This window comes from Salvelinus fontinalis, unplaced genomic scaffold (genome assembly GCF_029448725.1).
Source record: "Salvelinus fontinalis isolate EN_2023a unplaced genomic scaffold, ASM2944872v1 scaffold_0720, whole genome shotgun sequence".
Classification (NCBI taxonomy): Eukaryota; Metazoa; Chordata; class Actinopteri; order Salmoniformes; family Salmonidae; genus Salvelinus; species Salvelinus fontinalis.
In genome coordinates, this window is record NW_026600929.1 from 45,977 (window position 1) to 59,930 (window position 13,954).

The 13,954-nt window shown below is 44.1% G+C and overlaps 1 protein-coding gene across 1 annotated transcript in view; it reads right to left on the bottom strand.

Moving 5' to 3' along the window:
* LOC129847137 (neuron navigator 3-like) overlaps window positions 1–13,954 on the bottom strand; it is a gene marked incomplete at its 5' end in the record, with an annotated part of 71,852 nt that overhangs the window by 21,189 nt on the left and 36,709 nt on the right. The window contains 10 exon segments of the mRNA XM_055914952.1: window positions 193–216; window positions 1,739–1,759; window positions 1,977–2,098; window positions 3,347–3,458; window positions 5,089–5,172; window positions 10,177–10,254; window positions 10,501–10,524; window positions 11,673–11,696; window positions 12,305–12,325; window positions 13,877–13,929. Of these exon segments, the coding sequence (XP_055770927.1) occupies window positions 193–216; window positions 1,739–1,759; window positions 1,977–2,098; window positions 3,347–3,458; window positions 5,089–5,172; window positions 10,177–10,254; window positions 10,501–10,524; window positions 11,673–11,696; window positions 12,305–12,325; window positions 13,877–13,929 (563 nt within the window).

Sequence of the window (13,954 nt, forward strand, 5' to 3'; positions counted from 1 at the left end):
GCAGGGGAGGAGCCAGACTTTTTAAGGTCCTGGAACTAGAAACAAACAGGCAGTCAAAATGGAGGAAGAGGAGAGGGGGGCTGTTTCCATGCCGAACAGTTGTAGAAGGGGAAAACGTTGAGGAACTGAGGAGGAAAGGAGAGGAGGAAGTCACCACAGCATACGGACGGTAGACGCTTTAGTACAACTAACCTGTGCTGGGATGGAATCAGCCACCTGAGGATAGAACAATCACTGCTGTTACCACAAGGACACGCCGCTCCACTGACCCACACATCATCACTACTGTTTTACCGCTAGGGCCACCATTATCTTTAAAGGGGCAATCTGAGATTGGTACATCTATTTTTATACTCTCAAATTAATGATATATATATAGATGTTTGAAGAATATAGCTTATAAATACCTAATGAGCTTTGTTCAATTGTAAATCAACCAAAAAACTTCCCTTGCCCCTTTAAAACTCCATTTAACTGGCAATTAGTTCCTGAGGTCTGAGGCATTTGCATTTTGGCATCTCTAGGTTCCCTTGTTTGGAGGAGGAGCCCTAGCACATTATTTTCAGTGTGACTGGAGCCTTTCCCCCCTATGTCAAAGAACATCTGGAGCCACAATGGAGCCGGCAGTAGGAGACATTTTGTTTCCTGTACAAGTTGAAGAATGGATCCAGGGAGGGGAAACTGTGTTTTTGTGTGTGTTTGTGTGTGTGTGCCCATGTCCTGCTCCCCTGCTGTTAGCGATGCCCTCTTCAGCCAGATCACAGGCACTTCATTAACCTCTGAGCCACACACTCCCAGTGTTTCAGCCCACAGGGGCACAGAGGCAGAATTTATATGCAAATTAATATGAATAGCTGCATAAATAAGAACCAGATGTTTATTTCTGAGCGTGGGCTGAGCTTTTCTCTGGCTCAGAGTCTGGGAAGGATTGGGAAAGAGAGTTGAGCGGGTGTAAAGATGCTGGTCGTACTCCTGGACGGACATTTAGCAGGTAATCATGGTTTCCCACAAGAGATAGTATGGAGGTCAGATTGTATACTCTTGAAGTGGGGTTGTCTTCTGTACTGAATCTTATTATAAGAATGTATGAGTAATTATTGAATGTAATGAAAAATTATTCAGAGGGTCCTCGCGAATAGTAGTCATTAACCAGCAGGAAACTGTATTACCGGCAGAAAAACACAGGGTAGAGGGAGGATTTACAAAAACGTGGATTTTGAATGAATGCGTTTCTCAAATAGGGTGTGTAATTTTTTCTCCATGGGAGGCAGAAGTGTAACTGCACACAGAAGGAGAGGGGAAATAAGCTTAATATTACTAGGAGAGATGGACTGTATGCTTAATCAATCACTGACTGGGGGATTTAAGGCAACAAAGCGGGACAGCACTGATTCATACTTAAATAAGTATCTGTCCCTTTCGGGTATATGGACCACATTAGGCACTATTTGAAATAGTGAATTAAGCCTTTATTTGGTATTATTAACACATTTTATTAGGCCTTTATTTAGTGTTTTCTTCTTTACACATGAATGAGTACAGGAAACACTGAATGAAGGACTAACAACTGGCTAATACTATAGAATAAAGGCCCTATTTATCTACTTATATACACAATTATACACTTAGGAAATGAGTGCCCAATATGTGATCCTTGTACAAAAGTGTTACCCCTCTTTATCTCAAAGTCATTCACTCTGTCATAGACATGCGAGAGGATGGGGGGTTTCATATTCACCTTGTTGCCTCTCTCCTTTCCCTGGCAGAGGGTTAGGGTTAGAGAGAGCGTGAGAAAAGGGAGTGGAATTACAAGTCACAGTTATGACAATGTATGACTTTTCAGTAGAAAGAAGTGTGAGACTGGCATGGTTTAGATGGTTCAGAGGTTAGAATGAAGTGCACTGGAGACGTCTATACGAGCCAAGAAACCCTCCTCCTCTCCTAATCCCGTGGGATTTCTTCACTCACTAACTTACCCAGCTCTTCTTCTTCTTCTTCTTATCCTCTAGGTCTTTGGCGCTGCCCAGGGATGAGTGACTGGCTGCACTGTTGATGCTGGACATGCTCTCCGACGAGTGTTGCCGCCTAATCCGCAGGTCTGGAAGCACAAGACAACTCGCTTTTTTAGTACCTACCCAGTCTAACTCCCAAGCGCCAGGTGTTTGAGATCAACTTTCAAAGAGGATGAACTTTCTAGAGTGGTGTATGGCTGCTCTGAACTTTATAGAGTGGTGTATGGCTGCTCTGAACATTATAGAGTGGTGTATGGCTGCTCTGAACATTCTAGAGTGGTGTATGGCTGCTCTGAACATTCTAGAGTGGTGTATGGCTGCTCTGAGCATTCTAGAGTGGTGTATGGCTGCTCTGAACATTCTAGAGTGGTGTATGGCTGCTCTGAACATTCTAGAGTGGTGTAAGGCTGCTCTGAGCATTCTAGAGTGGTGTATGGCTGCTCTGAACTTTATAGAGTGGTGTATGGCTGCTCTGAACATTATAGAGTGGTGTATGGCTGCTCTGAACATTCTAGAGTGGTGTATGGCTGCTCTGAACATTCTAGAGTGGTGTATGGCTGCTCTGAGCATTCTAGAGTGGTGTATGGCTGCTCTGAACATTCTAGAGTGGTGTATGGCTGCTCTGAACATTCTAGAGTGGTGTAAGGCTGCTCTGAGCATTCTAGAGTGGTGTATGGCTGCTCTGAACATTCTAGAGTGGTGTATGGCTGCTCTGAACATTCTAGAGTGGTGTATGGCTGCTCTGAAAATTCTAGAGTGGTGTATGGCTGCTCTGAACATTCTAGAGTGGTGTAAGGCTGCTCTGAGCATTCTAGAGTGGTGTATGGCTGCTCTGAACATTCTAGAGTGGTGTATGGCTGCTCTGAGCATTCTAGAGTGGTGTAAGGCTGCTCTGAGCATTCTAGAGTGGTGTATGGCTGCTCTGAACATTCTAGAGTGGTGTAAGGCTGCTCTGAGCATTCTAGAGTGGTGTATGGCTGCTCTGAACATTCTAGAGTGGTGTATGGCTGCTCTGAACATTCTAGAGTGGTGTATGGCTGCTCTGAACATTGTAGAGTGGTGTATGGCTGCTCTGAACATTCTAGAGTGGTGTAAGGCTGCTCTGAGCATTCTAGAGTGGTGTATGGCTGCTCTGAACATTCTAGAGTGGTGTATGGCTGCTCTGACCATTCTAGAGTGGTGTATGGCTGCTCTGAACATTCTTGAGTGGTGTATGGCTGCTCTCATGAGTAAAGAGGGACAGAGTTTGAAATGTGTGGGTCGATCAAGAGGAAGAGGTGTGGTTCTTGCCCACACTAAAGCGCATATGGAGGGTTCTCCTCTGCCGGCGCTACCTTTGTGTAGGTGGTCGGGGCCGTTGAGGGCCACTTGGATGGCTGTCTGGGCGTCTGTGTTCTGGGCTTTCAGCGCCTCGATGGTCTCTCTCAGCTCAGCCAGCTCCGACTCCTGAGGGAAGAGAAGCAGCGCCACAGATCAACCTCCACAGCACCACCACACCACAGACAATACCAACCTCCACAGCACCACCACACCACAGACAATACCAACCTCCACAGCACCACCACACCACAGACAATACCAACCTGCACAATTGAAAACAATGGCAGAATGTGCTTGATTATAGATATACTGTAGAAATATCATTTGGAGTCCCCAAAAAAGAACAAATGTGCTTTAGGTGGATCTTGAATAGACCTTTTTGTTCACTAACCCTGTTACAAGAGAAACATCTTGTTTTCTGCCTCTAAATCTCTAACGGTCTACCCTTCATTTCGGCCCTTCATTCTCAATTCTCAATCCAAAACTCAATGACAGTCGTACGATAACTCAGTCAAATATTCCTGCCTCAAAAGCACAGAGAGATAGGTCATAAGCAGGTTTAAGAAGATAAGGTTTGGCAATAGAGTTTTACCCTCCGCCCCACCTGCTTGGATAAAAGCTACACGGTGCCGCTTCTCTCTATTAAACCCACATGATTAGATATAAGGCAACAGCACTCCAATTCCCCCAAAACCACTGTGGGCTTGTGATAGGGTTTCAGTCTTAATTAAAAGTTGGGAGGGCGCAGGCGGCTTGCTTAACAAAGACGTCCCTCTAGAATCTCTCGTTTAATTTATCCAGGATTAGGGCTGCCACAGCTCGTCAATGTTATGAGTAGAGTTTCCACGAGCGGGCGGACAGGCGGAAACGCTCACGTTTCATCACAAGGACGGCTTTACATTTACAACACATGCACCATTCTTTCACTGATCCTCGTTTTAGAGCTCGACGACGTTACCCTATCTGGGTTCTTCTCCCAGACCCTAATCCCACTCAAACGCTGCCAATTAGGAACCGTAACAAACACTTCTGTCATCTCTAATGTGGTCTGACATCTGTCTATGAGTATAGCATCATTCAGTACACACCCCTGAAGAAATAACTCTGCAGAGTATGGAGCAAAACCAATGTCCTGGATTAGGATACATATGTGACTAGTTACATCTTAAAGTAAAAGGGGGAAAAGTCCGACACTAAACTTAAAGAAAATCCACCCAATAACTATCTTCTGGTATTTGTTTCATTAGTCCATTGTTGACGGTCCCAAAATGTTTTGCTTGTCAGCAATCAAGTAGTGAAGATAGTTAACTTTAAAAATACAGAAATTATCCCAGCATCATGCGTTTTGCATCATATGACAATGGACTAATGAAACAAAATACCAAAAAACAGTTTTTTGGGGTGGAATTGTCCTTTAACATAGCTTCTAACGCAATGAAGCCTTCATCAAGAGGTCTATACAGAAATCATTCATAAGCAAATGTCATGCTGTATAAAGCGTGGTAAATGTGCCACGGGCACGACATAGGATGATTCTAAATGATTCAGGGTACGTTATGTAGTGCTTATAAAGACCTTATGAATGCTCTAACACACGATAAGTTACTGTTATTGTAAAGTGTAAAGGACCATGGATTAACAGTGATATGCACAGACCGGCAGACGTCTCAGAGACAATGAAACACTAAAGCCGCAACTTTACACATGAGAAGGTATCTGGAAGCGGTGGGCCACAGCAACAGGAAAAGGCACGTACCTTTTGCTCAGCTGTCATGGTGAGGCTCGTTAGGCGACAGGTCATGTTCCCCAGGCTCTTCTCAAAGGCTGCCACCAGGTGAGCCTGCCAACACAGAGGTCAGAGTTCAACACAGATAACACAAGCACTGGACGAGTCATTAAAGCAGGCATAAAGGGACAACGTTAAATTGGCACATTTTCTGTCACATTTTCCTGAAGTCCTATAAATATACCATTCTCTGTAGGTAGAACAACCTCTAATCAGGTGGATTCAAGATGATCCACAAACACACATTGAGCACACAGTGTGGAAAATCCATCGTTAGATAGCCACTTAAACATGAAGAAGAAGAATCGATGCGACCTGAGGGTGTAGGCTATTTTTTCTCTCGCCCTCTTCATGTTCCCTCGTGTTTCTCATGAGTCATCACTCTCCCCAGGGACCCTCAGCTCTGATAGACTGAGTCAAGTCATCCCTCTGTTGAACCACCAGCGCTGACTGACTGGCTGGACCATCATGTTTAATTCTGTATCTGAACCAAAACACTAGGAACATTCCCCCTAGTTACAGCTTGCACTTCACCACGGCAATGCTGAGCCTGCTGCATGATACAGCTAACCACTCCCCCACTGGTCCAGGCTGATAACTTGTGGCTTATGAACTGGAAGTTAACAGGAGGAGGTCCAAAGAAGACATGCCGTACAGAACTTGTGCTACAGAAGAAGTGGTAGCTACACCACGTCTGCTCTTCTGAAAGCTGTGAACCTTCACTTTCTCTGAAGAAAACAGCAGCAGCAAGAACATCCATGATTAGGACTGATTTTCACAGCCAACTGCTGATTTGAACATGCACAAAAACACAGCTGAACCCAGACTATTTTTTCACCTGAAGAAACACCGGCGACAAACTGAAGGGTGCCAAATGTTTAGCAGCATGACACTGCTGCACTGAGCCTGATGGAAGTAAAGCTCCATGAAAATAGGATAGCACCGTGAGTTAGTGTGTGTGTGTGTGGGGGGGGGGGGGGGGGGGGGGATAAGTCCTCACCTAGAAAATACAAGAATAGTAATTGTGTGTGTGCATGTGTGTGACAGAGAGAGAAACCGACAGAACAGTGTGAGCTCACACCCACGCACCTCCACCGCATGGAGCCTCCGACACCTGTCAGGACCAGTGAGTCACACAGAGCCAGGCAGCATGCCCACCGATAAGAAAATCTCAGCTCGACAGGGCGGAGGAGTAGCAACACAGTAATCACAGTCCTACACCAATAAGCCAACACCATATTGGTGGTATTGGTGGTGCTCAACCATATCTGGCTGAATTGCATATAACCTTTGCAAAATGTCATCCGTCCAATCCCATCAGCCCCCTCCATCATGTGACATACACCCACCGCGGCTGCCCACCTGTCCGCCCTGTGGGTAGGGCTGTGAAGCTTCCCATGCATCCCGCGGCTGGCCTTTGGCCTTGCGACCCCTGCCCTGGGGCCTCTGCTGAGAGCCGGGGTAGTGGTTGAGGGGTGGCCAGACCAGCGAACCGGCCAGAGAGCTGCCCCTACTACTACTGCTGCTGCCCAGTGTCGACGCCATCCTCAAAGCCCTCTCTGCTCTACTCATCCACACTCACTCACACACACACAGCAGCATGACTACTGTAGAACAAGCCAGCACAGACGGCTAGATATACTAATTCCCAAATCCCCAAAGAGAAAGGCACAAAAAGAGGTAGAGGGGAGGGGATAAGAGAGAGAGGGAGGGCAATCTAGAGGGGAGAGAAAGAAGTGAGAGAGGGAAAGGAGTGAGAGAGGGAAAGGAAACAGAGAGAGTGACGGAAGGTGAAGGAAGGAGAATTAGGGTGAGGTAGGTAGGTAAGTAGAGCGCAGAGATATAAACCCACCTCTTAAACCCAATTTAATGACAGCCAAGGCAAGGAATGGAATCTCTTCTGAGGAGAAAATTAAAACCAGTACAATACCAAGACGCTTCGACAACGTTCTTTTGAATCCTGTTTCCAGGATGCTGGTTTTTCTCATTCCACTTTGTTCTCATCAAAGAAAACCCAAACAAACATGAAATAGATTGACGTGGACGTGGGAGAGCTTCTCTAACCATATGTGACAACACACATACAACTGTGTGCCTGATGTGGCGGCCATTTTAGCTACAAATCAGGTCAGACTGACCTGCTAGGACCATGCTGAAGGTGACACAACGAATAGTCCTTTATTAAAAATATTCCTTATTCCAAAAAGGTCAAAATATTAATTTCCATGTTAACATATTACAAAGACAGTGAGCAGATACAGTAAATGAGCGTCTTACATACAGTACATTAGTGTCCCGTATAGCTCAGCTGGTGGAGCACAGCGCTTGCAACTCCAGGGTTGTGGGTTTGATTCCCACAGGGGACAAGTACGAAAATGTACTACTGTAAGTCGCTCTGGATAAGAGCGTCTGCTAAATGACTGAAATGTAAATGTGATTAGGGTCAATCTACGATGACGTCAATCAGCAGACAACACACTCACAGCTCTTCTCGTTCGTTCAATGACAAAACAGTGCCTCTCTCTAAGTGGGATTTATCTTTAATCAGCCATTCAAGAGAACATGACTGCAAACATACAGTATGCACCTGCAGGAGATGCAGTATCTCTCCCAGACAAATCAGCTTACATCACCTAAAACGCTGCCTTAATCAATGCCGCAGTGCATGTTTCAACCACTGGAGTCCCGGGAGAGAAATGTTGTTCCTAGGCACAGCATGGGCCATGAAGCTTGGATACCAGACACCATCCAGTACCAGACACCATCCGGTACCAGAGAGAGTGTATGGGTCTGGCGGGGATGACACTACTGGAACAGATTGGGATCAGGAGCCCAGGAAAGGCATGAGGTAATATATATATATATATATATTCAAGGGTTTTCTTTATTTTTACTATTTTCTACATTGTAGAATAATAGTGTAGACATCAAAACTATGAAATAACACATATGGAATCATGTAGTAACCAGGTTCTTCAAAGTAGCCACCTGTCACGACTTCTGCCGAAGTCGTTGCCTCTCCTTGTCCGGGCGGTGTTCGGCGGTCGACTTCACCGGTCTTCTAGTCATCATCGATCCATTTTTCATTTTCCATTGGTTTTGTCTTGTCTTCCCACACACCTGTTGTCAATCCCATTCATTACCTGTTGTGTATTTAACCCTCTGTTTCCCTTCATGTGTTTGTCAGAGATTGTTCGTTGTCAAGTGTTGTGTTGTTTGTGTATAGGTGTGCGATGGGTCTTCGTACCCAGATTTTGTATTATATTTTTCCGTGAGTGTTATGGAGCTAATTACTGGGACTTTTATTAAAGTACTCCATGCTACACTCTATTTTGACTCTCCTGCGCCTGACTTCCTCTGCCACTTATACACGCCGCTGTGACACCACCCTTTGCCTTGATGACACTCTTGGCATGGGTGTGTATAGGCCTACTCACTGGGGAACCAGGCCCAGCCAATCAGAATGAGTTTTACCCCACAAAAGGGCTTTATTACAGACAGAAATACTCCTCCATTTCATCAGCTGTCTGGGTGGCTGGTTTCAGACGAGTCCGCAGGTGAAAAGCCAGATGTGGAGGTCCTGGGCTGGCGTGGTTACACGTGGTCTGCGGTTGTGAGGCCGGTTGGACGTGCTGCCAAATTCTCTAAAACGACGTTGGAGGCAATGTATAGTAGATAAATGAACGTTCAATTCTCTGGTAACAGCTCTGGTGGATATCCAAGTTTATCATTTTAAAAGGCTAAAAAGGTTTTCAGCTGTGCTAACATAATTGCAAAATGGTTTTCTAATGATCAATTAGCCTTTTAAAATGCTAAACTTGGATTAGCTTACACAACGTGCCATTGGAACACAGGAGTGATGGTTGCTGATAATGGGCCTCTGTATGCCTATGTAGATATTCCATTAAAAATATGCCGTTTCCAGCTACAATAGTCATTTATAACATTAACAATGTCTACACTGTATTTCTGATCAATTTGATGTTATTTTAAATGGACAAAAAAAATTGCTTTCTTTCAAAAACAAGGACATTTCTAAGTGACCCCAAACTTTTGAACGGTAGTATACGTGGCATTGTATTGTGTGACAAAACTGCTCATTTTAGAGTGGCCTTTTATTGTCCCCAGCACAAGGTGCACCTGTGTAATGATTATGTAGTTTAATCAACTTCTTGATATGCCACACCTGTCAGGTGGATGGATTATCTTGGCAAAGGAAAAGTACCCACTAACAGGGATGTAAACAGATTTGCACAATAAATTCGAGAGAAATAAGCTATTTGTGCATGTGGAAAATGTCTGGGATCTTTTATTTCAGCTCACCGATGCATTTATATTTTTGTTCAGTATATGTACACAAAGGCATCTAAAAAAAGCTTTCTCATATACTAAACAATGCAACTTTTCTACAAAGACATCTGGGGTCTGTATGAGTCACACAGTGAACACAAAAGCTAGTTGGAAGTTTCTTGGCAGTGTGTTGCATTAGTGCCTGGAGATGTATAACTCCTCGATCAAAGTCAGAGACCCTGGTGAAGACCCTGTCAGCCTCGCACTTGATCAGACGCTTCATGCAGGGCCCAGTACAGAGAGAGACAGGAGCGCCCATCTCTCCACAGAGACCTGATAGGCTTTGGGTTCTCAGGGTTCTCTCTCACTCTGTATAATACACTTCCTCCCTCCAAACTGGGCTCACAAGCCCCCTCTTTCCCCCCTCTCTCTGTTTTGTTGAATCTGCATGTTCTCGCTAGGCCGCTCTATATTGCTGCCCCGCTGGATGAGGCTCGCTTCGCAGGACAATTCCCGGTAAACAAGCCGCATATTCGAGCCGTGTTCGGAAAAAACAACAACCCAGACTTCAAAACATTTCATCAGAAGCTTAAGAAACCTTTGAGTCAGAGAGAGAAAGGGAATTAGTGGGTGTCTAGACTGATTTACATTCAAGGGTTTGGCAAAGGCAGAGTTTCCCCCCGAACCTCTCTGACAGGCTAGGATGCAAATGAACCACGAGGCAGACGTTTTGACTGCTCAGTGTTTGTTGAAGTAAGAGGCACTTACATTGGCAGACAGCTGAGATGTGAGGGTCGCGACCTTTTCCTGGGAGGCGTCCAACTCTCGTCGCAGCTTCCTGATTTGCTGTTTGGGTGAGGGAAAAAATAACAGATTACCATGACGATCACGTCTTTCCTAAAAAACAGGACTGATTGAAAATACAACAGAGCATGCCTATCTTCCGATTCCATCCCTTTAAAAGCAAATCCAAATCTGGTGTACCAGCTGCCTAGTAAACGTCCATTTGAAAACATTGATGTAAAGTCTGTCTCATTGCCACAGTATAAAACAATGGGGTGAATGTAAGTGTGAAGGTAAGTGGGGGATTACCGTGGTATTTTGGCCTGTTTGACCCTTGATTGAAAAGAGAAGAATACAATTAACTCTATGATGCATGCTTAGTCCAAACAGAAGATATGGTGAGAGAGATATCTGTTATGATGATGACAAAGCAGCATGTTTCCTCACGGTTAGCAGTTTAAACCATTAGCCAATAAGACATGAGGCATCTCACACATAAGGCATCTCACACATAAACAACAGTACAGTCTTGGACAAATTAGCCAATAAAAGGGAAAAAGTGCACAAGCATCTAAACACATTAGGTTAGTTGTCACTTTGGTAACACTTTCTTTAAACCTGACTGGTATAATGCATTTTAAAAAGACTCAACCATGGTTCTAACAAGTAATAAAGCATTATACCTGTGGGCTTTAACTAACGTGTTAATGTAGGGTGCAAACAGAAAGTCATTGTAATGAAAGAAAAGCAGTGATAACTGAATAGGGTGTGAAGTGAAACCACAGAGAAGGACAAAGAGTAGGGTGTATTAGTGATGTTTGTCCATGACTGTCAGTATGACGTGTGGTAAAGATCATGTCAAAGTGCTGTTTGGTTATATTCAAATGCCTGGTTGTTTAAAAGACTGGCTCATGACAAGCAATGCACCATAGGGTCAAAGAAATTGGACTTGGACACCAAGTCCAAGGTTATAAACACAAGTTTTATGCTCAGGTCCGCCACTGATAGACCAGAACCTGACTTTGGACGAAGTGGATACATATATCACTGCTCGTGCTTTGATTGTTATCTTCATTATGGAGATCTGACCGGACCAGACCAGACCAGACAAACAGAGAGACTGACAGACCAGACAGACTAGACAAACAGAGAGACTGACAGACCAGACAGACAGACCAGACCAGACAGACAAACAGAGAGACAGACCAGAGCGACAGACTAGATAGACACACAGAGAGACTGACCAGCTAGACCAGCTAGACCAGCTAGACCAGCTAGACCAGCTAGACCAGCTAGACCAGACAGACAGACAGACAGACAGACAGACAGACAGACAGACAGACAGACAGACAGACAGACAGACAGACAGACAGACAGAGACCAGAGACCAGAGACCAGAGACCAGAGACCAGACAGTTGCCCAGACAGACAGACCAGACAGACACGAGACATTTCGTCCCTCACCAAGCCAAGCCTCTTACCTCAGAATGTGCCTTTTCCTCTGTCTGTTTGGGAGAGAAGACATGTCGTTAAGATGTGCAGGAATAAGCCAAGTTGTATGAACAATGATTCACTTCTGACAGCTTCTTTATGGATGCAATGAAAGCCCATTGTCATAATGAGTAGATCATTGGGGTTGAGATTTTGATGGAGAATGATGCAGGAGCCAAAAGGCCATAGATGACGCCCGGAAGTGAAAGCAAATGCTAAGGCAGCTCTTGATGCATCAAATTAAATCAAATCAAATGTTATTGGTCACATACACATATTTAGCAGATGTTATTGCGTGTGTTGGGAAATCGTTGACTGTGGTGTCATTTCAAGTCAGGTCAGACTGTACTAAGAACTTACACAACCTTTGATTTTGGCCAATCAAGTCATATGTAATCGATGTGGCAGGGACAATTAACATAATACATTGTATGTATGTATTGCAATATATACACACTGGTAACATTGCACACAAGTAACATTGGTTTTTTTTTTTCACACCAACCAAAAACCTGTGTGAACATCTGCCACATTCAACCAGCATCAGAGCATGTGGTGGGCATACAAACACGTTGTCTGTGTGGTGTGGAGAGATCATAGCTGACAGCATCATAGTCTTTACCTTGGCCAGAAAGGAAAGAACCTGGAAGTAAGAAAACGTGGGTTCAAGCTGCTGCAATGGGAAACCATGGCAACTCAACACTTTGCCCTGAAAACAGGGTGCCAAACTTTTGTGTAAGCCAAGCATTCTCATTGGTTATCATCTATGGCCTTTTGATTGACATCTATATGTTTTGTCTATCTTTATATTGTTGGGCTGAATGATTGGTGTTGTAATGACTTTGGGAAAATGTGTCATGATACTTTTATCATAGTGTTCTTCCTAGGAGATTTGAATAAAATTGCTCTTTGTCAGTCGTGTTTATCAGGGTCGTGCTCATTAGGGCGCATCGCAGCAAAACGCTTTGCAACGGAAAACGAAAACAAGCGTTTCCTATAGGACAGGTTGAAATAGTACCTCCCCGTTTCACAACGTTTTCTGCCTACTGAACACGCCCCAGGTGTTGAGTGATAACAGATGAGATTAAACAAAACTGATGACTAGATAATGCCAAAGATGAGAAGAAATGATAAAATAGCAAACAGAAAAGTATGATGAAATTCAAATCATAACTGACATAACTATTATAGTAATGGAAACAAATAAACATGAAATTACAATTAAAATATTAAAATATGAACACAACCAAACATCAACACAATGAAATGAAGAATAAACAATAAGTGCTGTCTTTCTGCCCCAATAGGAATACTTTGAGAACAAGTCTCTGAAATCAGTGAAAGTCTAAACTCGTCTCCAGGCCTTTCTAGAACTTTCTGCTGGGGAGGAAAGAGGTGGAGAGCGCCAGTAATTGATTATCTTCCTCAACTGATCTGTCTTCTCATTGAGTTTGACTGCAGCTGGAGTGTTGCCTGTTGCCCATAACAATCCACACCTTCACCAAGCTTGAATTTGCCTAAATCCCCTTGGATGCACTGCTAAAATAGAAACATGTATGATATATTTAAGTATTAAGGTCCGAGGAGGTGTGGTATATGGCCAATATACAACGGCTAAGGACTGTTCATATGCAACACGCAATGCGGAGTGCCTGGACACAGCCCTTAGCCGTGGTATATTGGCAATATACCACACACCGCCAAGGTGTCTTATTGCTATTATAAACTGGTTTCCAACATAATTAGAGCAGTAAAAATAAATGTTTTGCCATACCCGTGGTATACAGTCTCATATACCACGGCTGTCAGCCAATCAGCATTCAGGGCTTGAACCACCCAGTTTATAAAGCCATCCGTACACCAATCTATTATTGACGAATGTAACTTATAAAAAACAACTGTTCTACCCCGTCATAAACCCAAATATGTTTCAAAATATTACTCTGATTTCATGGACTCTGTGCTTGCATCCATACCACAATCTTTGAATTTGAGAGTGGTTACATTTCTCCAGCCTTATAGCAAAAAAGTGGCAGGGCTGTCGTTTGCTGAAAAATGTATTACATATTGTCTCCTAAAATAATTCTAGGCCAATGACACCAATTAACTGGGATCACACACAGCACCCATGGCTGCCATAAGCATGATTGTCTAAATGTTTGTTTGTGTGTTTGGAGAAAACAATGAAACTTACCGCAGAGTACAGGGACGAGGTGCTGGAGACCAGCGACAGTGAGGATCCATGGACTAGAGAAAGACAGAGAGCGAGAGA